The 19,940-nt window shown below is 39.4% G+C and overlaps 2 protein-coding genes across 8 annotated transcripts in view; one reads left to right on the top strand and one right to left on the bottom strand.

Moving 5' to 3' along the window:
- The window catches only part of ide (insulin-degrading enzyme), a 29,153-nt gene extending 26,675 nt beyond the window's left edge, over nt 1-2,478 (bottom strand). Inside the window, exons 1-2 of one of the 2 annotated variants that reach the window (XM_040139307.1) lie at nt 2,234-2,478; nt 555-739 (exon numbers count right to left, since the gene is read on the bottom strand). In XM_040139307.1, the coding sequence (XP_039995241.1) occupies nt 555-739; nt 2,234-2,412 (364 nt within the window). In that variant the 5' untranslated portion in view covers nt 2,413-2,478. The remainder of the gene's footprint in view (nt 1-554; nt 740-2,233) is intronic. The other variant, XM_040139306.1, reaches the window with a different exon arrangement.
- LOC120796444 (kynurenine 3-monooxygenase) lies at nt 734-18,975 on the top strand. Of its 6 annotated transcripts, none has more exons than XM_040139313.1 (16): nt 734-881; nt 3,939-4,135; nt 4,494-4,563; nt 4,762-4,859; nt 5,516-5,605; nt 6,304-6,352; nt 8,613-8,700; nt 11,840-12,005; nt 12,139-12,210; nt 14,566-14,687; nt 15,238-15,385; nt 15,465-15,522; nt 15,623-15,705; nt 17,115-17,216; nt 17,303-17,362; nt 18,388-18,975. In XM_040139313.1, exons 2-16 carry the CDS (start codon nt 4,073-4,075, stop codon nt 18,532-18,534), a joined length of 1,416 nt encoding a protein of 471 aa, XP_039995247.1. In that variant the 5' UTR covers nt 734-881; nt 3,939-4,072; the 3' UTR covers nt 18,535-18,975. The 6 variants fall into 6 exon arrangements, with proteins under 6 accessions (XP_039995247.1, XP_039995248.1, XP_039995243.1 ...); XM_040139314.1 differs by lacking the exon at nt 734-881 and adding an exon at nt 1,549-1,795 and having other exon boundaries at nt 3,939-4,108; XM_040139309.1 differs by lacking the exon at nt 734-881 and adding an exon at nt 1,550-1,795.
- Nucleotides 18,976-19,940: the final 965 nt, after the last annotated feature.

Below are 19,940 nucleotides of genomic sequence, written 5' to 3'. Positions count from 1 at the left end.
CGGACCTCACTGTCACTATCTCTTCAACTCTGCCTCTCTATGAGTCAGCGTTCAAGGGTAAAATTTCACTGTCCACAAACAACTTGTCAGTGTTAAGTTTTAAGAATTTAATCATCAGTTTCTCCTCCTCCAGTAAAAGCAACCTACTATTAGTCTGAGAGAGGTGTTACAGCGGAAGGTCACAACATTTTCTTAGTTTTTGCTGGGCAAATGTAAATGGGACATGAGTTAGGTAGACAGCGATATTATATTTACAGCTTCATTCATGGCAACCGGAATAATGGGTGAAAGAGATCAAAGTTGCTTCTCTCAAACACAGGGCAGGAGTATGGCCAGCATTGAGGTTACTCTCTATATGTAACTATGGCAATCTGAAAAGTACATTTTTGCTGCATGTTTTATTATAACGTGGACTATTTCAATAGCCTACTGGGCAAAAATAGTCACATATTTCCCTATTACATTCCAAAACTGTGCGATAAGGGTCCCTGTAAGGAGGAAAGACACAAAATACATGACTACTTCCCAAGACAATACTGATGAAAGACCCTTACCTATGTGGACATCCAAAGCAGCTGAGGATTTGTCTGTTGTCGGGTCACTAACGAGCATGGCCTTCAGGCCATTGGTAAACTCCAGGCCCCTGTAAACCCGTTTGTCTTCAGGAGAGCGAATTATGTCACTAACCACCCTCTGCACAGCCGGGTCAGTCATTCTGAGTGGCAAGGATGACACCAGCCTGCAGTGGAGGGAATTAAATGTACAGTCAAAGTTTAGTGCAGTTAGCCGTGTTCATGTTCATATGTCTATGTTCATATTTAAGCTGAAAGGTAGCCCAAGGGAAATTTTAGTAGTTGGAGAAAATCAAGTATCTTTTTTCGGTAAGGCAAAGTATGCTTTGGGGACAAAAATCATGACAAACAAACTCAACTGACAGTTTATTAGGAAAACCCAGCTAAAACTAATACAGTGTAATACAGCAGTCATGCTATAAGTCCTAACTTCATGAAAGTTATAATTTTCAGTTTGAGTCAAAACTAGAAAGGTGGTGATACAACGTAATGATCAATTGGGATGTAGCAGTTTGTGGTACTGTTGAATTTTGTTGCGTTATAGGGACAGTTGTTTATATTATTTGGTCCACCCCAATTATGTCAGTGAGTGAGGCTAAACAACAGAAACACCTTTGTGCATAAGGCAATACAGTTCAACAGCACCACAAACTACATTCTCTAAAATTATCACAGTTGAATCAACACCTCTGTAAAACAATTTCAATAGATATTGAACATTGAAACCGTCACGAAGGTCGGATTGATTGCAGGACTGTTTAGACTGCATTAGTTTTAGCGAGGTGTACCTAATAAACCGCAAACTTAGTGTGTGCATATACAATGTACATATACACTTTTCTACTATGTTCTGGCAACAATTGAGGTTTACAGTAACCTTTGGGGATTTGACAGATGCCACAATTCGATCAATTGGACATTCAGTCAGACTCTACAGCAATGACATTCAGCTGGTAACATCACTAAGTGGGACAGCTGTTGGCGAACTCATGGCTAATGTAGCCCACCTTTGTAGACATTATATCCTATATTTAGATCTGCAAATACGACGCAGTTCAACAACAGTGCTGAAATACAACCAATTAACCTGTTTGATCACGAGTTTGTATGGCTAATTTAACTCACTACTTTTATATAGAAAAATAAATTTAGGCAGCAAAGTTTGTAAAAACGTATTCTTGAAGGAGAAAAAAACGCGTACAATTCACAATTTACTTTAAAAGGTATTTGATTACAAAGACGAATACATGTGCTTCTCGCCGAGTACCGCAGAGATTAGCTATCGTAACTCGCTAGCTAGAGGGCATAAATTAATCCTACTCACGGAAGATAAACTAGCATTAGCTTGCTATATCAGCGGCAAAAGCTCCAGAAAAGTTAACAAGCATCAAATTGGTAGCTGGGTTGGCTTGTTTCGTTCTGTGTTAACGTTTAATTCCCCACTGCTGTAAAGTATAAAATAAATAACCAATTATACAACCGTTTAAGATACCACCTTGTGTAGCAACAAAGCTAACAATTTCAGGCTAACTGGTCAACAAGCCGGCTTTAACGGCTCGAGTTGCTAACGTTAGTTCGGTAGCTTGCTAACTTGCCGTTTGACGTGAAAATTATTCTTTTTTTTTAACTAAAGGTTACGGCATTTGCCTGAAAACACTTACCTTAGAGCTTGGTTAAGACAGAAACCGGTGCTTGCTGAGTGGAGATATCGCGTACACTGGGCCGTTCGGTTAATGCACTTAAACATACTTTGCACCCATGGAAAACAAACCCTGCTTTTACAGCGCCATCTTAGAATAGTCACAAATAATCGAACGTGGAACAGTGAGTAATTCGACATGGTAGGTTACCAATTCTGCAGCGAATTAGGCGACGGATACGTGTATTCAAAACAACGTCTATCAATTACACATATACCTCAAGTTGAACCGACTGGCACATGGCAAATTGCCAAGCCTATATCAGAAAATTGCGTTGTGTCATTGATTCTGATATCGATTCGGTAGCCTGCGCGTGGAATACAATTTACGTTCATAGTGTGGGATCAGGTTTCAAGCCTTTTGTCCTGCGCATTCAGCTGTAGAGACATCAAGTATTTAGAAATTAGTGAGACTGAGGAAAAATTGTCAAACGAACTTATAAGAAATACTACGGACAATTCAACTCTTTCCTTTGTGGAAAATGAAGCATCAGACGTAAGGAAGGCCGTACCTAGTGGTGTACATGTTGTATTAGAAGAAATCCAGAGAACTGAATTTTCTAAACTTAAAATCTGCAAAGAAACTGGCAATATCCATAAAACTCTACAAATTAATAGAGCATGACTGGACGGTTCCCGTAATTTAGTTGAAGACTGTTTTTAAGCTATTACTACTATTAGTATTGTATTTTTTAACTTTGATTTTCTTTTATTTCTTGTGCTCTTAATTATACTCCTAAATGTTTTTGTTTTTCTACCTAGACAGATGCCAAATAACGAAATGTAACGCCATAATGGTACTGCCCTGTTGTTTTTAAATTCATTGTTCTGTAAAGCAATTACTAGTAAACATACTAAAGTAAGACGTTGCTTTTAGATTTCTGCACCGGATCTAGTGAACCGCGAGTCGGAGAGGCTGGATGTTGAATATCGTTGTGGTTTCTGTGGAATTCCAGAGAGAAACTATTTGCCGTTTGTTTTCTTTTTGCATCTACACAAAAAATAACGGATGGATGCTGAAAACGTTACAAAAACAAGGAGCGAATAATACAACTGCATCAGATAAAGAGAGGTTTTTCTTTGTTTTGAAGGCAACGAGATGGACACAGATGTACTTTCTTTGTACTGGCACTGGGATAACGTTATATGCCTGAAAAGGAAATGGATTAACCTCCGGTCCTTTTTGAATTTCGCGTGTTGTGTCAGTTGTCGGCGTGTAAACCCTGCTGAATTTGCTGACATCGCACAGCCACTAGATGGCGACAGATGTCCTTACCCGCACATCCCACTGACACACATTGCCTGTCACTGGAGACAGTCGCAGCAGTTACCCATTACACAGGTCAACTCATTATTTGACAGTTACACGTGACCCCTGAAAAGTAGCCGCACTGTAATAAAATGAAGACTAGACGCAGGTTATATTTTTAGGAGATCTTTGGACAAGCTTTAGCAGGTCGTTTTAGTGATGTCTGGACTGTTTTAACGTGTGTTTTTTTGCACCTTCAGGCTCAATGCCCGACACGCAGGTAGAGATTGTCCACAACAGCGATTGCAGCATATCCCACGTACAGTGGATATCTGGTTGAGGCCTTTTGGCGCCAGAGCGGGTCGTCAGACGCAGTTGGGAAAGTACTGTTATCTTCTCTTGTGTTTCCTTTTGAAAGGGGAACTGATCTCGAGAGGGACGTTCGTGGGATTCACTCCGCTCCTCCTCTTTTGAACCTCTACATGCGACCTCTGAAAATCACTTTGGACTGGGGCAGTGAGAGGGTCAGACCACCACAGAGACCTCAGTACAATGGAGGAGGCAGCCGGCAGATCCACCAAGAAAAAGGTTGTCGCAGTGGTGGGCGGTGGTTTGGTAAGACGGAAATGAAAGGGAATTATTAAATTGCTCTAGATCTTGTCGTTCGATCTCTTGACTGCATATTGACTCTACTAAGCCAGGTGTCCTTTTATAAAGAGGACAGTTCCACAAATCAATTTTTTTTTTGGGGGGGGGGATGGGGTGAAGACTTTCATTTTTTGTACTATGTGGTAGAAGAAGTGTATTTGCATTTAAAAGCGTGGAGTAAATAATATAAGGTAACAAACGATTGTTTAGGAGTGGCATAATAATTAAATATTGTATAGTTAGGTATAGGGATAATTATTTATGTATGACAGTGGTTTTGGCAAGTTTTTCAAAGAATTGTCTGTATTCCCATTCAAACCCTCAGGTTGGGGCACTGAATGCCTGCTTCTTTGCCAAGAGAGGCTTTGATGTGGAAGTCTTTGAAAACAGGGAAGGTAGTATCCAAAGCTCTTTCTTAAAATTCTACTTTGCCAAGTAAAGCACACTGCCACGTCGCTCCTCTCTCCGAAGAACACATCCACACCTTAACATTACGATATTCCGGCCTAGTATACGCACACTGGTGAAAAGAGGCATTGCTTTGCTCACGGATAACCAAAAACTCTGACACATTCTGTTTGATTTTGGGTCAGACATCCGGCACGCCAAAATTGTGAGGGGGAGAAGCATCAACCTGGCTTTGTCTCACAGAGGCCGGCAAGCACTGAAACGTGTCGGAATGGAGGAGAAGGTATGCTTACTAGATATGTTCCCTTTTTAACTAGTGAAGTGGAAATGAGGTAAGGTTTATCCCAGGACTGCAGGGGCCTTATCTTGCTTGTTTATTAGTCTAAAAGGTGTCGAGCAAACAAATTGGTAGCATATACTTGCGCAGGCCATCCATTATTCCTGCCCATGTTAATCCTCTGAAACCACACATCATAGACCAAAGTCAACGCAGGCAGGTGGAAACCCTTCGGATTTTGTTTAGCTAGATTCCTAATAATTAAAAATATTACGCGTGGCCATGCCCCAGGGAATCTGTCCACCCTGGTTTCTTTGCTTGAAGTCTGCTCAACATCTTTTATTCTGGCATTATTTATGGTCAGAAATCGTTTTTGTTGGTCGACATTTGCTGCACTGAGCATGTTATGCACACATGAAAACTCTTCATCAGACCCTTTTATTTTCACATACACCCTCAGTGGCATATACTGAGTGACCAAATGGACTAGATGGACTGACCATGGCATGATACGCTTTCGTTCCACCTATGATTAGTGACCCAAAATTTCAATTTGTTTTTAAAGAACCGATGCGAATTCTAAAATTATATAGAATTATTTATCCTAAATGGCAGTTTTGATCTTCTGCATTAATCAGTTGTTTCTGTTTTTTTTTACTCAGATTGTCTCCCAAGGAATTCCCATGCATGCAAGAATGATCCATTCACTGAGTGGGAAACAGTCCCCAATCCCTTATGGCAAGAAAGGCCAGGTAAGCCTGCTATTGGTGTAATGTGACCAAACATATATTTTATCAAACTGAAAAGGTCTCTGTTAACTACGTAACACTATAATAACCGATTATTCAGCAGTAAGAATAGTCCACTATTTCTACTATACATGATGCTGAAAAGAATATTCTACTACATCAGTGTTACTGGGGTTTGTTAGTAAACATAATGAAAGAATTGCGTCATGTATACTGCAGAATAAATGTGAATTTTTCAGCTTGCTAGACTTCAAATGCACCAACATAGATGGGTTTGTGAAAGATACAGAAACATCAACACACAAAGCTACGTAATGTGAAGTGAGACAAGGATTCACCAAATGATGATCAGTACAAGTGACAACTTAGCCACAGTCACATAACAGAAGTCCGACTAAAAGGTTTGTATGTCATTAATAAATGTGTCCCTGTTAGATATGATTAGTTTGTCTGAATTTAGCAGTTTTTAATTACACTGCTCCATTTTGGCAGGGATTCTCAATCTCACAGGGACTTACATGGTTTAATGAAACAAAAATATACAAGAACGACAGTGAAAGCTTGTAGAGTCATGAATGTGGGGGAGACTGTAGGGAGAGAGAGAGTATAAACCCAAGAGGCTTCCTGTTCTCATTTTAAAGGAACAGTGTGAAACCATAGTTCCTGCAGAATCGCACTGTAATAGATTGTTCTTCTTTCAGTACATCCTGTCCGTAGACCGTGCCAATTTGAACAAACAGCTGCTAACAGGTAAGAATGTTAACAGTGATCTATAATTCAGACAAGATAATCTCGGAGCATTCACACTGAACACAGTGTCATAGAATGCATGCTGAAATAACCAATTTATAGCCAAATTGAACTGGCAATTTAACATTCAAATGATGTTTTTTTTTCTTACAAGAAAACAGTGCAAAATTTGACTCATGAAGAGTTTTAGCCCCTTTCAGACATGCACCCCTGTACGTAAATCAGATGGCAGTTTAACATGTCAGTCTCATGTCTGACTAACCAAGCCACATAAAACAGGCTGTAAAAGTTACGTTGGCAGTCCCACTAACTAGGGCCTATCCACAACCCTCTCAACACAGCACAGGTATGAATTGAATGCCATCAGATTAACATAAAGCCTGCAGCTGCAAAAGGTAAAACATGTACAAAGAGAGAAAGAGATGAAATGTGCATCTTGTAATGTTATCACCTTCCAACAGGACTGTAATAAATGTATTATCTCAATCTTTATCTCTTATGCACAGAGAAAATAAGATTAGTTTAATAAACTATGAGACATAATGAAAGAGCCGACTAATAAATTATTGAGAAGATTCCTCTCATTTTCATCAGGTTTTATTTTACCCTCACCGGGACAAAAGAGGTTAAAAAAATCCTAATACAACTACAATAATTCCTACATTTTAAATTTTCATTCATACCAGCTGTATGGAGGAATCAAAGAACATCTAGCAAAACGCTTTCCATTCATCATGTGAGCTAACAGGAATAAACAAGAACCCCAGCTTAAAGTCTGGTCATTCAATGCTTGTGTATTGTGGGATATTATTAAACAGGGTTGAGAACTGGCGGGCTACTTATGTTAAATAATGGAATTAATGTGGAAATGTATTAGCGGATTCACTATATTACTGGCTTTTAAAGTGAGATTATGTAACTTTTGTTGAACTTCGCTACTGTGGCCACAAGTAACAATGGTGGGATAATGCTAAATGCTAGAAGGTAGTGTAACAGTAGCAAAGGAGGAGAAGAGTCATAGGATTTGTCTGAAAACACATTTTATATACCAATTAGTATACTCAAAAATTCCCACAATGGGACAAAAAAAGTGTCCATGGCACATACTCTGCTTTCTGCTAACAAAGCCACAATGAAATATGCTGGATTTGATAGTTACGGAAATTACCGTAATGCGACTGTTCACCTGTCAGCGACGATTTGTAAGTGTCCAAAATGTCACTACAGACTTAGCTTCTGAGTGTCTGTTATATGATGTGAGCAAGCGAGCAAGGGAGTGATTTTGCACACAGCCATGGGGTAAGAGTTGGCTAACATTAGCTAAAATTAGCCGCCATGAGCTACTGGTCATACCAGACCAAATAAGGCTGTAAAAGCTAACTCCCTTTGTGTATTACATTGCCGTGCCTTATGTTGCAAATAAATTCAATTTTTCATTTGATGAAGAAGAATCTGTTGTTTCTTCTTTCAAAAGTTACATGGTGTCACTTTAAAGGATTACAATTCCATTTTATAGCATATTATACGGTAAATAAATTCATATTCTCGTGTTCTGTGAAAGCCTAAATCACTTTTTGTGTCATACAGTACATTCTTAATTCATGAACTCTGCACAAAGCTCCAAGTTAAAAGACGTAGTCTTTCTTCCCACTGCTTCTCCTAAATTAGGCTGTTTGCTTGCGAGCTGAGCCTCATCCACTGGAGATACTCCCTGTGCGTTAGCTTCATGTGAGCCTTTAAACTGTCTGAGTACGTCAGGCAACGTCAGGGGATGTGCTAAGTCTTTTCTGGCTAAAAGGATTTTGCCTAATATTTAATGAAGTGCCTCCATTTGTGCTTGGAGATAATGTGTGACAGCACGGGTCTTTCTTTAATTAGATTGCCTGTGTGCGCTGAAAGAGAGGCTGACTGTAAAGCCGTCGCTCTTATCAGGGCCGATCCAGACTCCTGGAGTGAACACTGAGATAAAGAGATTTTGGAAAGTGTGACGGCCTAAACATCAGTTTTCACAAAACCAGATACACTGACTGCTGTGTTATGTTGTTAAGGAGATTAGTGCTAATCAGCATGGGGTCACCCCCCTTCAGCGGGGGATTGATTTAACTGTTTGCTGACAGTGTGTGTCCTTACTCCTTTTTATTAGAATTGTGAAAGTTTCCTGTGTATTTTAACAAGATATTACCTTTCACATTAAACTGCTGGTTTTTATGTCATGTCTGCATCTGTGATATAAGCTGTTTTTGTAACATTTTACTCCCAGAGGCAGAGACATATCCAAACACAAAGCTGAACTTTGAGCACAAACTGCAGGACTGGAGGGCTGAAACAGGGCTAATGACCTTTGTAAGGTAAATAGTTACCGATCTTACACATGTTCACCCATGCACTCACAGCACACACACTCACAGACACACGTGCGTACATAATATATGGAGGGTAATCCAGGAGGAGATCTGCTCATTTGGATTCTTTGTTTTAACTTTATTGATCATGTTCCCTCTGTGTTCCTGCCTGTAAACACTTGTGGCCTTGTGCATGTAAACTGCCCGAGGCCTGGGATGGTAAATTACATGTTGCCTTTGAAGCTTTACTTGGTTGTCCTTGAGGCAAATGTGACACATAATTTACAGCCCAATTGACACTGAAACATCTCCAGGTCTTTTTAGTCATGGGAATTAGTGTACTCATGCAGTGAAGAATTAATACAGTCTGCAGGAGCAAAAACTCAGTTTAATTTAATTCACCTTTTTTTTAATTGAATTCCGCCTTATCTAAAATGTGTAAAAATCCATTTGATGCGTGTGTTGTCACTTCTGTCTGTTTATTTATTTTTTATGCCCGGTGGTCCAACCTGTACCTAGTTGAAAATATGGATCAGAATGAGTCACTGTGCCGGTTTTGCTGCAGTGAACAAACACTTTAATGCACTTTAATTTAATCAGGTTTTGCTGGGAGCTTTCCTCGAATCCAAAAGTCAACCTGGCGAGCACTTTAACATCCAGAACACATCCCCTCCCTTCCCCTGTAGTTGAACTGTGAAAGCTAATATTTGGTCTCTCCAGCTTGTATAATTAAATGTACACGGAGAGCCTGATGCCACTGAGATAGCTGGTTTCCTCCCATAGTAGCCAGGAAATGCTCAGAGATAAGCATCAGCGTGAAGTAGATGTCCATGACATCCTTTCTTCTTATGGTCTGGCCTCTATTCGTACACTAACGAAGTTATTCCCGTAAATTTAATAACAGGTTAATAAGGTCTTAGAATATCACTGAAAATTTTTTGATATTGTCATCTGATTCAGTTTTTTGAGATATGGTATCTTTAGGTGGAGAGCTGGAACACTGTGGTGGGCAGACACAAGCATCGCCACCAGACCTCACAACACAGTCATTAGGAAACCAGATAGTGTCAGATGCACTAGATCAATTTACAAATGTATTGGTCACTATGCAAATTTAGTATTTTCATACAACTGTAATTTCGATGTCAACATAAAATCTGTATATCAGTCTTAGATTTGAGGTCTAAGGGACAAGCTTCTTTAAGATTGAGACAGTTTTCTTTACATGTGTACATGTACAGAATTCCAAAATTAACATTTTAGTTGTTGGCCACACTAGCTGAGTGGCTCTTCGGACGCACTGTGGGTGTGTGTGGTTGGCCCACCACTTTAGGTCAGACTGAAATATCTCTACACTTATTGGATGGATTGCCACAAAACATGTTACAGACATTCACTGTCCCCGGTGGATGAGTCCTAAAAACGCTGGTGATCCCCTGACTTTTCCTCTAGCGCCAACATGACGTTGACATTTTTCGGTTTTGGGTGAAATATCTAGACAACTATTAGGTGGATAGTCATAAAAATTTAGTACACACATTTATGTACATAAATTTTTTTACCCCCTCAGCATGAATTTTAACATCTTTGGTGAGCCCCTGAATTCTACTCTAGCGCCATCATCAGGTCACAATTTTGATTTGTCTAGGACTTTGGATACTTACTAAATGCTAAAATAAAATGACATTCCCATCTAAACTTCTTGCTTATTAGCAAATGTTACCATGCTACGTGGTCAACATTATACCCGCAACATTCAGCCTGTCAGTATTGTCATTGGAATTAGTATGCTATCATTAGCATTTAGCTCAAAGCACCACTGTGCCTAAGTACTGCCTCACAGAGCGGCCTGCACAGCTAATCTTATTTTTTTATTTACATATTTTAATTACAAAAGTCAAACGTGTGAGGACCCAGTGTGTAATGGTTTTTGCATTTAGACTCCACCCATGACTCGTAGACCTTGAACTTTGCATGACGAGGCACAACTTCATACAAGATGGTGTCTAAATAACTGGAACGGCGCTTAAAGCACTCTGGCAACAGTCAACACCATTATGGAGTCTGCAAGGATCTTTACTTAAGATGAAAGGTTGCCAAGAAAATATTCAGATGTATTTAATATTGAGTTTAGCAGATGCACTTGCATTTCCACTTGGGTCATTAATGTGCAGTGGTCCTTGAACAGCGTCAGATCTCAGAGCCAACATTTAACTCCCATTTAACTCCAGGCACCATGACAGGAACCTTTTACATGTGGCACATCAGACTGCGTATGGGGATGTTGGGAATACTGACGCCTGCTACCTGAAGCAGCTCTTCAACGCAGTCAGCAGATGCACCAAATAGTATAATGTGTTTATGTTTGCCAGAGATGCCATCATCGTCATCATCACCATGACTCAGAGTGAAATTACAATGAATCAAAAAAAAAAAGCCATTACCATTCAATGACTGTTACATACATTATATATTGTTATACAGACACTGAGATATTAACCATTGTTTCAATTTAAATGCAGCTGTTATTATAAGGAGCATCTTTTTAAAATAAAAATTACCTTTGGATTTAAAATGAACATAAAAGTTTACCATTTTTGATCTAAATTCAAGTTTTGTAATCTCCATATGAAAAAATATTAAATTTCTGCATGGAATAAAAAACGGTTTTGAAATATAGTAAAAACAAAAAAATATGAAGTTTCTACGGCACTTACAGGAAAGCCCAAAAAATCTGCAGCTTTAAATGAACTCCTGCAGGGGGAAAGATACTCCCTTTTGTGTCTGAATCAAACCGAAAGCATATAGCCACTTAATAAATGTTAATGTATTATTGAGGAACACTTTTTACATGCCTGAGTGGCAGCCAGGGTGACTGGTGTGTTGGCAGGGAGACATTGCTTCTGAGATGTCCAATGAAGGTCTGTGACCGAAATGTCGCCTTTGGTCATTAAATAATTTAATGTGTAGACTGCTTATGGGTAATTTTTTTAATATTAAGGATCCTCAGGCTAAGCAGGAAATAAATTAGCTTTGTAAATTAAGTTAGAGTATTGTAAAGCTAAATTATTCAGCTTATATCCAAATGGACGCCAGTGTATAGTACATCGAGGTTCATTTCTCATGTAACTGTTATGTTTCTCAGGTCAGATGGATCCAAGGAGCAGATCAAGGCAGACCTTATTGTAGGCTGTGATGGAGCTTTCTCTGCCATCCGCAAGCAATTCCTTCGTCGCAGCCGCTTCAACTATAGCCAGACCTACATCCCCCATGGCTACATGGAGCTCACCATGCCACCCATCAATGGAGAGGTTAGTCCTCTGTACAGTTCCCTCTGTTTTCTGTAGGTGGGCAGATGCTGCTAGTATTAGACTCACAGTTTGTAGCTACAGTTGTCGTCTTTATTTCGTTTTTGCTTTTTCCCACTTTCTTCATCATCCCCAGTTTGCCATGAAGCACAATTATCTGCACATCTGGCCACGAAACACATTTATGATGATTGCCCTGCCCAACTTGGTGAGTGTGAATTTTCTTTTTCTTCTCCCTAGTGTTTTGTAGCTATGCTTTTTATCAAACTACACCTGTAAATTGAACATGGTAAGATGTGTCTTTGTAAGGTTTTTTATGTCACATAATTTGGCAACCACTAGCTGATGCCAACAAAAGAAACAGAAAAATCAGTTCATAAAATTTCAGGGCACAATTGAACTTCTGGGATGTCCTCACAGAGTTAATTTGCCTCATTTACAGATGCTGCAAAACCAGTAGAGGCTTACTCTTCAGAAACTGTAGTCTGCAAAATGTCTTGGCTCCTGAGGTTTAACCTAGATTTAACACAACAGTTGTGTCCTCCTCCTCTGTCTGTTTGACTTCTCTCTGTCTCTCCTGTCCTTCTTAATCCCACAACGATTTTTTTGCATGGCTGACTCAGCACAACAGTTTTTCTTCTCTTCACTGAGACCAGGTTAAGGCAGCTGACTCTGGAGTGCATTCGCACTGTCATTCACCGCCCTAGTTCCCAGGAATGCATTAGGACGGAGAGTTAAAAACATCCTTGCTGCTGTTGATGCCATGGTAACAGAGATGGTGCTAAAAGGTCCACGGGGAGGACTTTGTGATGTTGATAGATAGCACATGCTCAGATGGGCAGATAATGACACGCCCACAACTAATCCATCACTAGAGTTTGGCTGCTACGTTTGCATTGAAGATGGAAGATTATGAAATGAGTTCAGCAGGGAGGTTTTGGAGACCCATGAAAGTAATGTGATTCTGTATTAGAATATAAAAAATAATAAAATATACACTGAACACTTTATTATGAACACCTGTACACCTGCTTATTCATGCAGTTATTGAATGTTAAATGTTCACATCAAACATTAGCATGGGGCATCCTAGAGTTTACTCAACATGGTGCGAAAAACCATAAACATCCAGTGAGCGGCAGTTCTGAGCACGCAAATGCCTTGTTGATGAGAGAGGTCAGAGGAGAATGGTAGGCTGGTTGAAGCTGACAGAAAGGCTACAGTAACTCAGATAACCACACTTTACAACTGTGGTGAGCAGAAAAGACTTCAGATTGTACAGCACGTCCAACCTTGAGGTGGATGGGCCACATCAAATGAAGACCAAGTCGGGTTCCACTCCTGTCAGCCAAGAACAGAAATCTGAGGCTGCAGTGGGCACAGGCTCACCAAAACTGGGCAGTTGAAGACTGGAAAAATGTAGCCTGGTCTGATGAATGTTGATTTCTGCTGAGGAACGCAGATGGTAGGTTCAGACTGTGGCGTCAACAACATGAATCCAAGGACTCAACCTGTCAACAGTCCAGGCTGGTGATGGTGGCATAATGGTGTGCGGGATGATTTCTTGGGGCATTTTCGGCCCTATAATACCAACAATCATCATTTGAATGCCACTGCCTATCTGAGTATTGTTGCTGACCATGTGCATCCCTTTATACCTACTGCCCCCATGATCCTGCTCAACACCCACTGCTTCAATTATTATAATTCTGATTATTATTATTATATTTAGTTTTATTAGTATCATTAATCACCCTATTATAATAATTGTTTGTTTTTATTATTAGTTTTATTATTGTTATACATCTTTATGTGATACCTGTACTGTGCCGCCGAGATTCGGGTTCTGTTCAAGGTTTCTACCGGCTAAAAGGGAGTTTTCCTTGCCGCTGTCGCCAAGTGCTTGCTCATGGGGGAATGTTGGGTCTCTGGAAATATAACTATAAAGTACAGTCTAGACCTGCTCTATATGAAAGTGCCCTGAGATACCTCCTGTTATGAAATTGACCGCTATATAAATAAAATTGAATTGAATTGAATTGAATTTATGGCTACAGTCCACCATCTTCTAATGGCTACTTCCAACATGATAATACACTATGTCACAAAGTCATCTCAAACTGGTTTGAGAATATATCTAATATATCTAAAATATCTCAACTGCTATGGGAAATATAAATTTTGCTTACATTTTGATACAGCCATTCATGCTCCCCAGAGGATGAATTGTAATAACTTTGGTGATCATTGAACTTTTCCTCTAGCACCATATAATCAGATCACCTATTTTGTTTGTCCAGTACTTTCCAATACTGCAAAAATATTGACATTTGTTAGCATTAAAAATGACATGAACATTTCAATACGTTTATATGACAGCTGTAGTTACTAGTTACTTTTGGTGCTTACGTCCTACTGTAGGAACTGTGGGTGGTAAAAGCTTAATCTTGTGTTATGTCCTTGTGTAAATAAAAATGACTCCATTTAATTTGGCAAGAAATATGTCACAATGGATTGGAGCACTAACATCACTGTGCACTTTGTTTATTTATTTTCAATTTAGGACAAGACATTTACCTGTACCCTCTTCATGCCCTTTGATGAGTTTGAGAAGATCACCACAGGAGATGAAGTCATTGAGTTTTTCCAGAAATACTTCCCTGACACCATACCACTAATAGGAGTGTAAGTGACTCCAGCCCCAACCCCCTCCCTCTCTCCTGTCTGTTATCTCTCTTTCCCCTTTCTCCCCCTGTGCTTTATCTCTTCATCCAACCTGCCAAGCCATCTCAGAAACACTTTAATTTCCCATCATGCTGATGAATCCAGCCACATTCACAGCCACGGTCTGTGAAGTGTGAAATTGAAGACTTAGAGTTACATGGCTATGTGCAGTGAGATTTTAATTAGCAATGAACCGTATGTTGTTGGTGACGGACAGATAGGGGAGGCATGAGCTGTTAAGGTGCTCCAGGCTTTCATTTAATTCACTTCCTCTCTGGGTTGACTTTATTTTGAGTGCTCAGGCATAAACAGCTGCATGCTTTGCTTCCTCTGTTTTGCTGTTTAACTTTACCAGAGCAGACAGGGCATAGTCGTTTTAGCTTTTTCAGATCTCACAGATGCTTTTGTAGTAAGGAAAAAACCCAGGTCTGTTTAGAAAAATGCAACTGTCAAAATGGACCGCTCAAAGTGAGTTTGTTTTATTTCCATTTGTTCCATTTGTTCCACACAGTGATGCTCTCAAGAGGGATTATTTCCGATTGCCTGCGCAGGCCATGGTGTCTGTCAAGTGCTCCCCGTATCACATTGGCGACAAATGTGTCCTTATGGGCGATGCAGCCCATGCAGTGGTGCCTTTCTATGGGCAGGGGATGAACGCTGTAAGTAAAACTAAACTAAAGAGAAGGAAAGGCAGAAAAGAATTAAATGGAGACTCATTCATCTATTCATGCTTTATAGGGCTTTGAGGACTGCATCGTCTTTGATGAAATTCTGGATCAGTTCAATGAGGATTTCAGTAAGTACTTTTTAAATGAACAAAGATTAAAGGAGACACAGAGGATGAACTGACAATTCTTAAGAATGTCTTGGCTGGTTTCCTTTTTGGATCCATGCAGGTGCTGTACTGCCTGAGTATACTAGAGTGCGAGTTCCAGATGACCATGCCATTGCAGACCTGGCCATGTACAACTACATTGAAGTAATGCATTTTTACTGTGTTTTAATGTGACTAATTTAACATCATACTTTAGAATGTATCTTTATGCAACATTGCAACATTAAAGTGGGATTAATGTGTCTATTATAAATTGATTGCTCCCGCTACTTAAAAGGTTGTGACTTTAACAGTAGAAATGGGACTAGCTGTGATGAAAGAACTATTGAAGTCTTTTACTTTAGGCAAAGTAGCAATGTTGCAGTAAATCACTCTATTACAAGTAAAGCACATTAACTTAAAGCAGCTATAACTGATATTTTTCTAATAAAAATGGATCAGATGACTATGTGTAAAGTGAAAGGTGTTGCTCATAGTTACAAACCCCACAGAGAATTATCACCAAACTCCGCAGGGCCCCTATGCAGTGTTTTAGCTTCTTTCAGCTCATTGTTTTGGTTTGCCGTCTCGCAACTTTACTGCCTTTGTTCAGTCTCACCGGTCTCATAGCATTGTTTCCAACCGCAGCAGGCAGTTGTTTTTAGCAAAGAAAGAGCCACTGTACACCAATGACCAAACCAGAACTAAAAGGAGGGTAAAGGTTGGACTTACATGCATGAGGTGGACACAAATTCTACTCCAAATGAAAGCTAATGTTGCTATGTATTTGCCTGATGTGTAAGCTGACACCTGTGTGCTAACATGTTTGACATATCAACTTAAAAGGAGATAACGTTTCAATGTTGTGTTCACAGCTTGTTTCTGCTGCCATAGGAATGCTCACCCTACTTTTCACACATTTTACTCTGCATTGATAACTATAAACTGATGTTTTACATGTAAAACCCTAATCAATGCTCACTATAGCTGTGAAATAAATGTAATGTAGTGGAGTAAAAAGAAGCCTACAATATTTCCCTCTTAAATATAGTGAAGTCGTAGTAGTATAAGCAGTATAAAGCATAGAAGCATAAGAGCATAAAATGGAAACACATGAAGAAAGTACAAGTACTACTTCAGAATTGCACATAAGTACAGTTTTAGAGTAAATGTACTTAATTACATTCTACCACTCAAGTTATGACATGCAAGCAAGGCTAGCTTTCTCTATCAATTAGTATCAATCAAACAATCACCTGACTGGTGAATCCTGGATTCTACTCAGTAGTTAATTATTTCCCAATTATGGTGCTAAGAAAGTAAGTGGCACAAAGACACTTAAAGACTGATTTTGATGTTTAAGCCATCACATTTCCATCATATGTGATGGCTTGACAGCTACCTAACCACATGCCCTTTAAAATTCATGCAATCAAAAAGCGAGCAATTGGTCTCAGCAGAGCAGAAGAGGTCATGTGACATTTCTGATATAGCTGTAATATTTTTTTAACCACATCACAATATGAAGCACAGATCGTTCACTTCACTAACACGTTCACTGTTTTGCTTTCTAGATGCGAGCACATGTCAACTCCAAATGGTTCATTTTCAGAAAACATGTTGATAACTTCCTCCACTTCCTCATGCCAAAGACAATTATTCCACTTTACACAATGGTAAGGCTCCTAATCAAAATGACCGCTGTCACATTGCTCTGTCTACCACAAAATCTATGCCATTCTTTATCCTTCACTGTCTCCAGGTCACTTTCACAAGAACGAGATACCATGAAGCTGTCCAGCGCTGGCATTGGCAAGACAAGGTAAGACACTCTGGTATCATCTTTTTTCCGGGATGCACTTAATTTTGGGGGGGATATTTCATACCTTTGAACATCTTAGCATTGTAAATCAGGGCCCTTTTGAAGTCACTGTATTATCAGTAGCAAGCATGAAAGTCAGCTTTGACACACACTGGATAAATACTTCCCCTTTTATAAACATTTCATTTATTCTACCACAAAACACAGCTTTGCTGCACCAAGAAATATTTCTGATTTCTTACGCTTGGCTATATGAGCCAGTTAGTCCTTGGCACTGTGTAGAACTGACTGATGCGACTTGTGCCGATGGCTTATTGCGCTAATGGTCAACTGTCAGATGGACAGTGCGGATTTTCACAGCCTCCCTCGTGATTTGTTTAAACCCATAGGGATGTCTGGGCAAAGGGCGAAATGACCTTTTTGGGGGAGACTTGTATGAAGCACCATATACCGTAGTGGGGCATAGATGTTAACGAAATAATGAGATATTGAAATGAACATATAGAGATCAGCTGCAGAGAGGGCATTGTCTGTGGCTTAGCTGAGTGCAGGGAAAATGTTGGAATTAAAAGGTGAAGATAACAGCAAGGTCACTGAACTAGGTGAAGGGTATATAGCTTTATGTACTGTAGTAAAAAAAGTATGAGGCACTAAACTTTCGCTTACAGTTATAAACGAAACAGAGTTTTTAATATGTTACAATACCCCAGAGACATATTTGGGATTTAAAAATAACCGAAAATATTCCCATACTTGTGTTTACTGCTGATAATTGAATGTTAGAATTTGCATAATACACATTATACCTGCTAATCTACAGCATATGTAAGGATGCTAGCGTGCTGGCGTTAGCATTTAGCTGTCAATACACTCTCATATCAGTTTAACTGCAAGACTATAAATACATATCATGTTCTGATTATGACTTATTTGAGAATAGTAAGCTGTGTTGCGTTAATAAGCAGTTGTTGATTTCCAGAGGAATGTCTTTGAAAGAGCTGCTTAAATCTTTTTTTATTTCACAGGTGATAAACCGTGGCCTGCTGTTCAGTGCTATGGGAGCTGTTTTAGGAGGCTCCTACCTGCTCATCAAAAATCCTCCCGATTTCAACAAGCTCATCATCCCCACTGAGAAAATGTGGAACAGGCTTGTGGCCTTCAGGACCTTTTGAGCACTGGCAGAGTCTCTGATCTGACAGACAAGTGTTAAGACTGGAGTGTTAAACACTAGAAGGAACTGAGGGGGGTCTAAATTTTAATAAGAGTTTGAATGAGTCCTTTAATTCCCAATGAAGGTTCTGCCGGGCAAATTAATGTATTGTAATAATGATTGTTGTTACTTATACCCATCATAATGATTGATTATATGATTTATAATATTCTACCAGTGTTAAACTGATAATGGTTTTACTGAAGGACTCCCAACAGTATATTTTTTCAATCTTTAGATTTGATTACTTCCATGCCATCATCATGATTTGCTGATGGCTTTTAATCTGAAAACAAAATGTCAGAATTAAATTCAGGATCAGGGGCAGGGTCTAGGGTACATGTGTATGATTTTATATCGATGCTTATAAAAAAATTGCAAATAAATGTTCCTTCAGCTCATAGATACTATCATATTTTTGATTTTTCAATACTACCTTTATATTCTGCCATTCCTCTCAACAGCATCTACTGTACACAAAATTAGGGTCCTTTTGGGCCAATATCAACTCTGTATCAATACTTAAACCTGCAATAATGGATTTTTTTTGGCCACTTGAGGGCAGCATAATCAAGTTGTGACCACAACATCAACATATGATCACCGTTAAGTTGATCCGGTGAACTTGTTAGCAGTTACTTATTTACCCATCCATCAGTTACATGGCAACGTGAGCATTCATTCAAACTGTGTTTCTTGTCACCCTGCGAATCCAATATTCACTCTACTTTATCTCTGTTTTTGTCTCCCATCGACTGCTGCGGGGAAATATTTGAGCAGCAGAGTTGCAGGCTGGGCAGTTAAACAATGAGCAGAAACTCATAGTGAGTTCCATAGAGCTGAGAGGGGGAGGCGAGCTGTACATTCTGGTGGTATTTCTTTCCCCCTTCCACATTGTCACACTGTTTTCATATTGCCATTTTATACATTTTTATGATAAAAAATATTGACGGTAGCCGCTTTAAAGTAATACTGTGATATTTTGGGAATATTTTTGTTCACTTTCTTGCCAAGAGTTAGATGAGAAAGTCGATACCACTTTCATATCTGTCCGCTAAATATGAAGCTAGCAGCTTGCAGAGGTTAGCTTAGCATAAAGACTGGAAGCAGGGAGAAACAGCTAGCCTGGCTGTCGAAAAGTTTGGCTAAATCTTTCTACCAACCCCTCTCTCCCCTAAATCTCTTTAATTAAGACATTATATCTTGATTTCTTTAGTTCATATAAAAACCAAAGTACACGAACCATAAGTTGTGGTTTAACAGTGAGGGCTCATGCTGTCCTTTTTCTTGGCATGGCGCAGACACACTAAACCCTCCTTACAACTTGTCGTTTTTACGCTCAGGTTTTGTGCACGGATTAAACAAGTG

The sequence above is a fragment of the Xiphias gladius genome, chromosome 11 (assembly GCF_016859285.1).
Source record: "Xiphias gladius isolate SHS-SW01 ecotype Sanya breed wild chromosome 11, ASM1685928v1, whole genome shotgun sequence".
Lineage (NCBI taxonomy): Eukaryota > Metazoa > Chordata > Actinopteri > Istiophoriformes > Xiphiidae > Xiphias > Xiphias gladius.
Note: the sequence above shows the minus strand (reverse complement) of the source record. Positions and strands in the feature narration are given on the sequence as shown.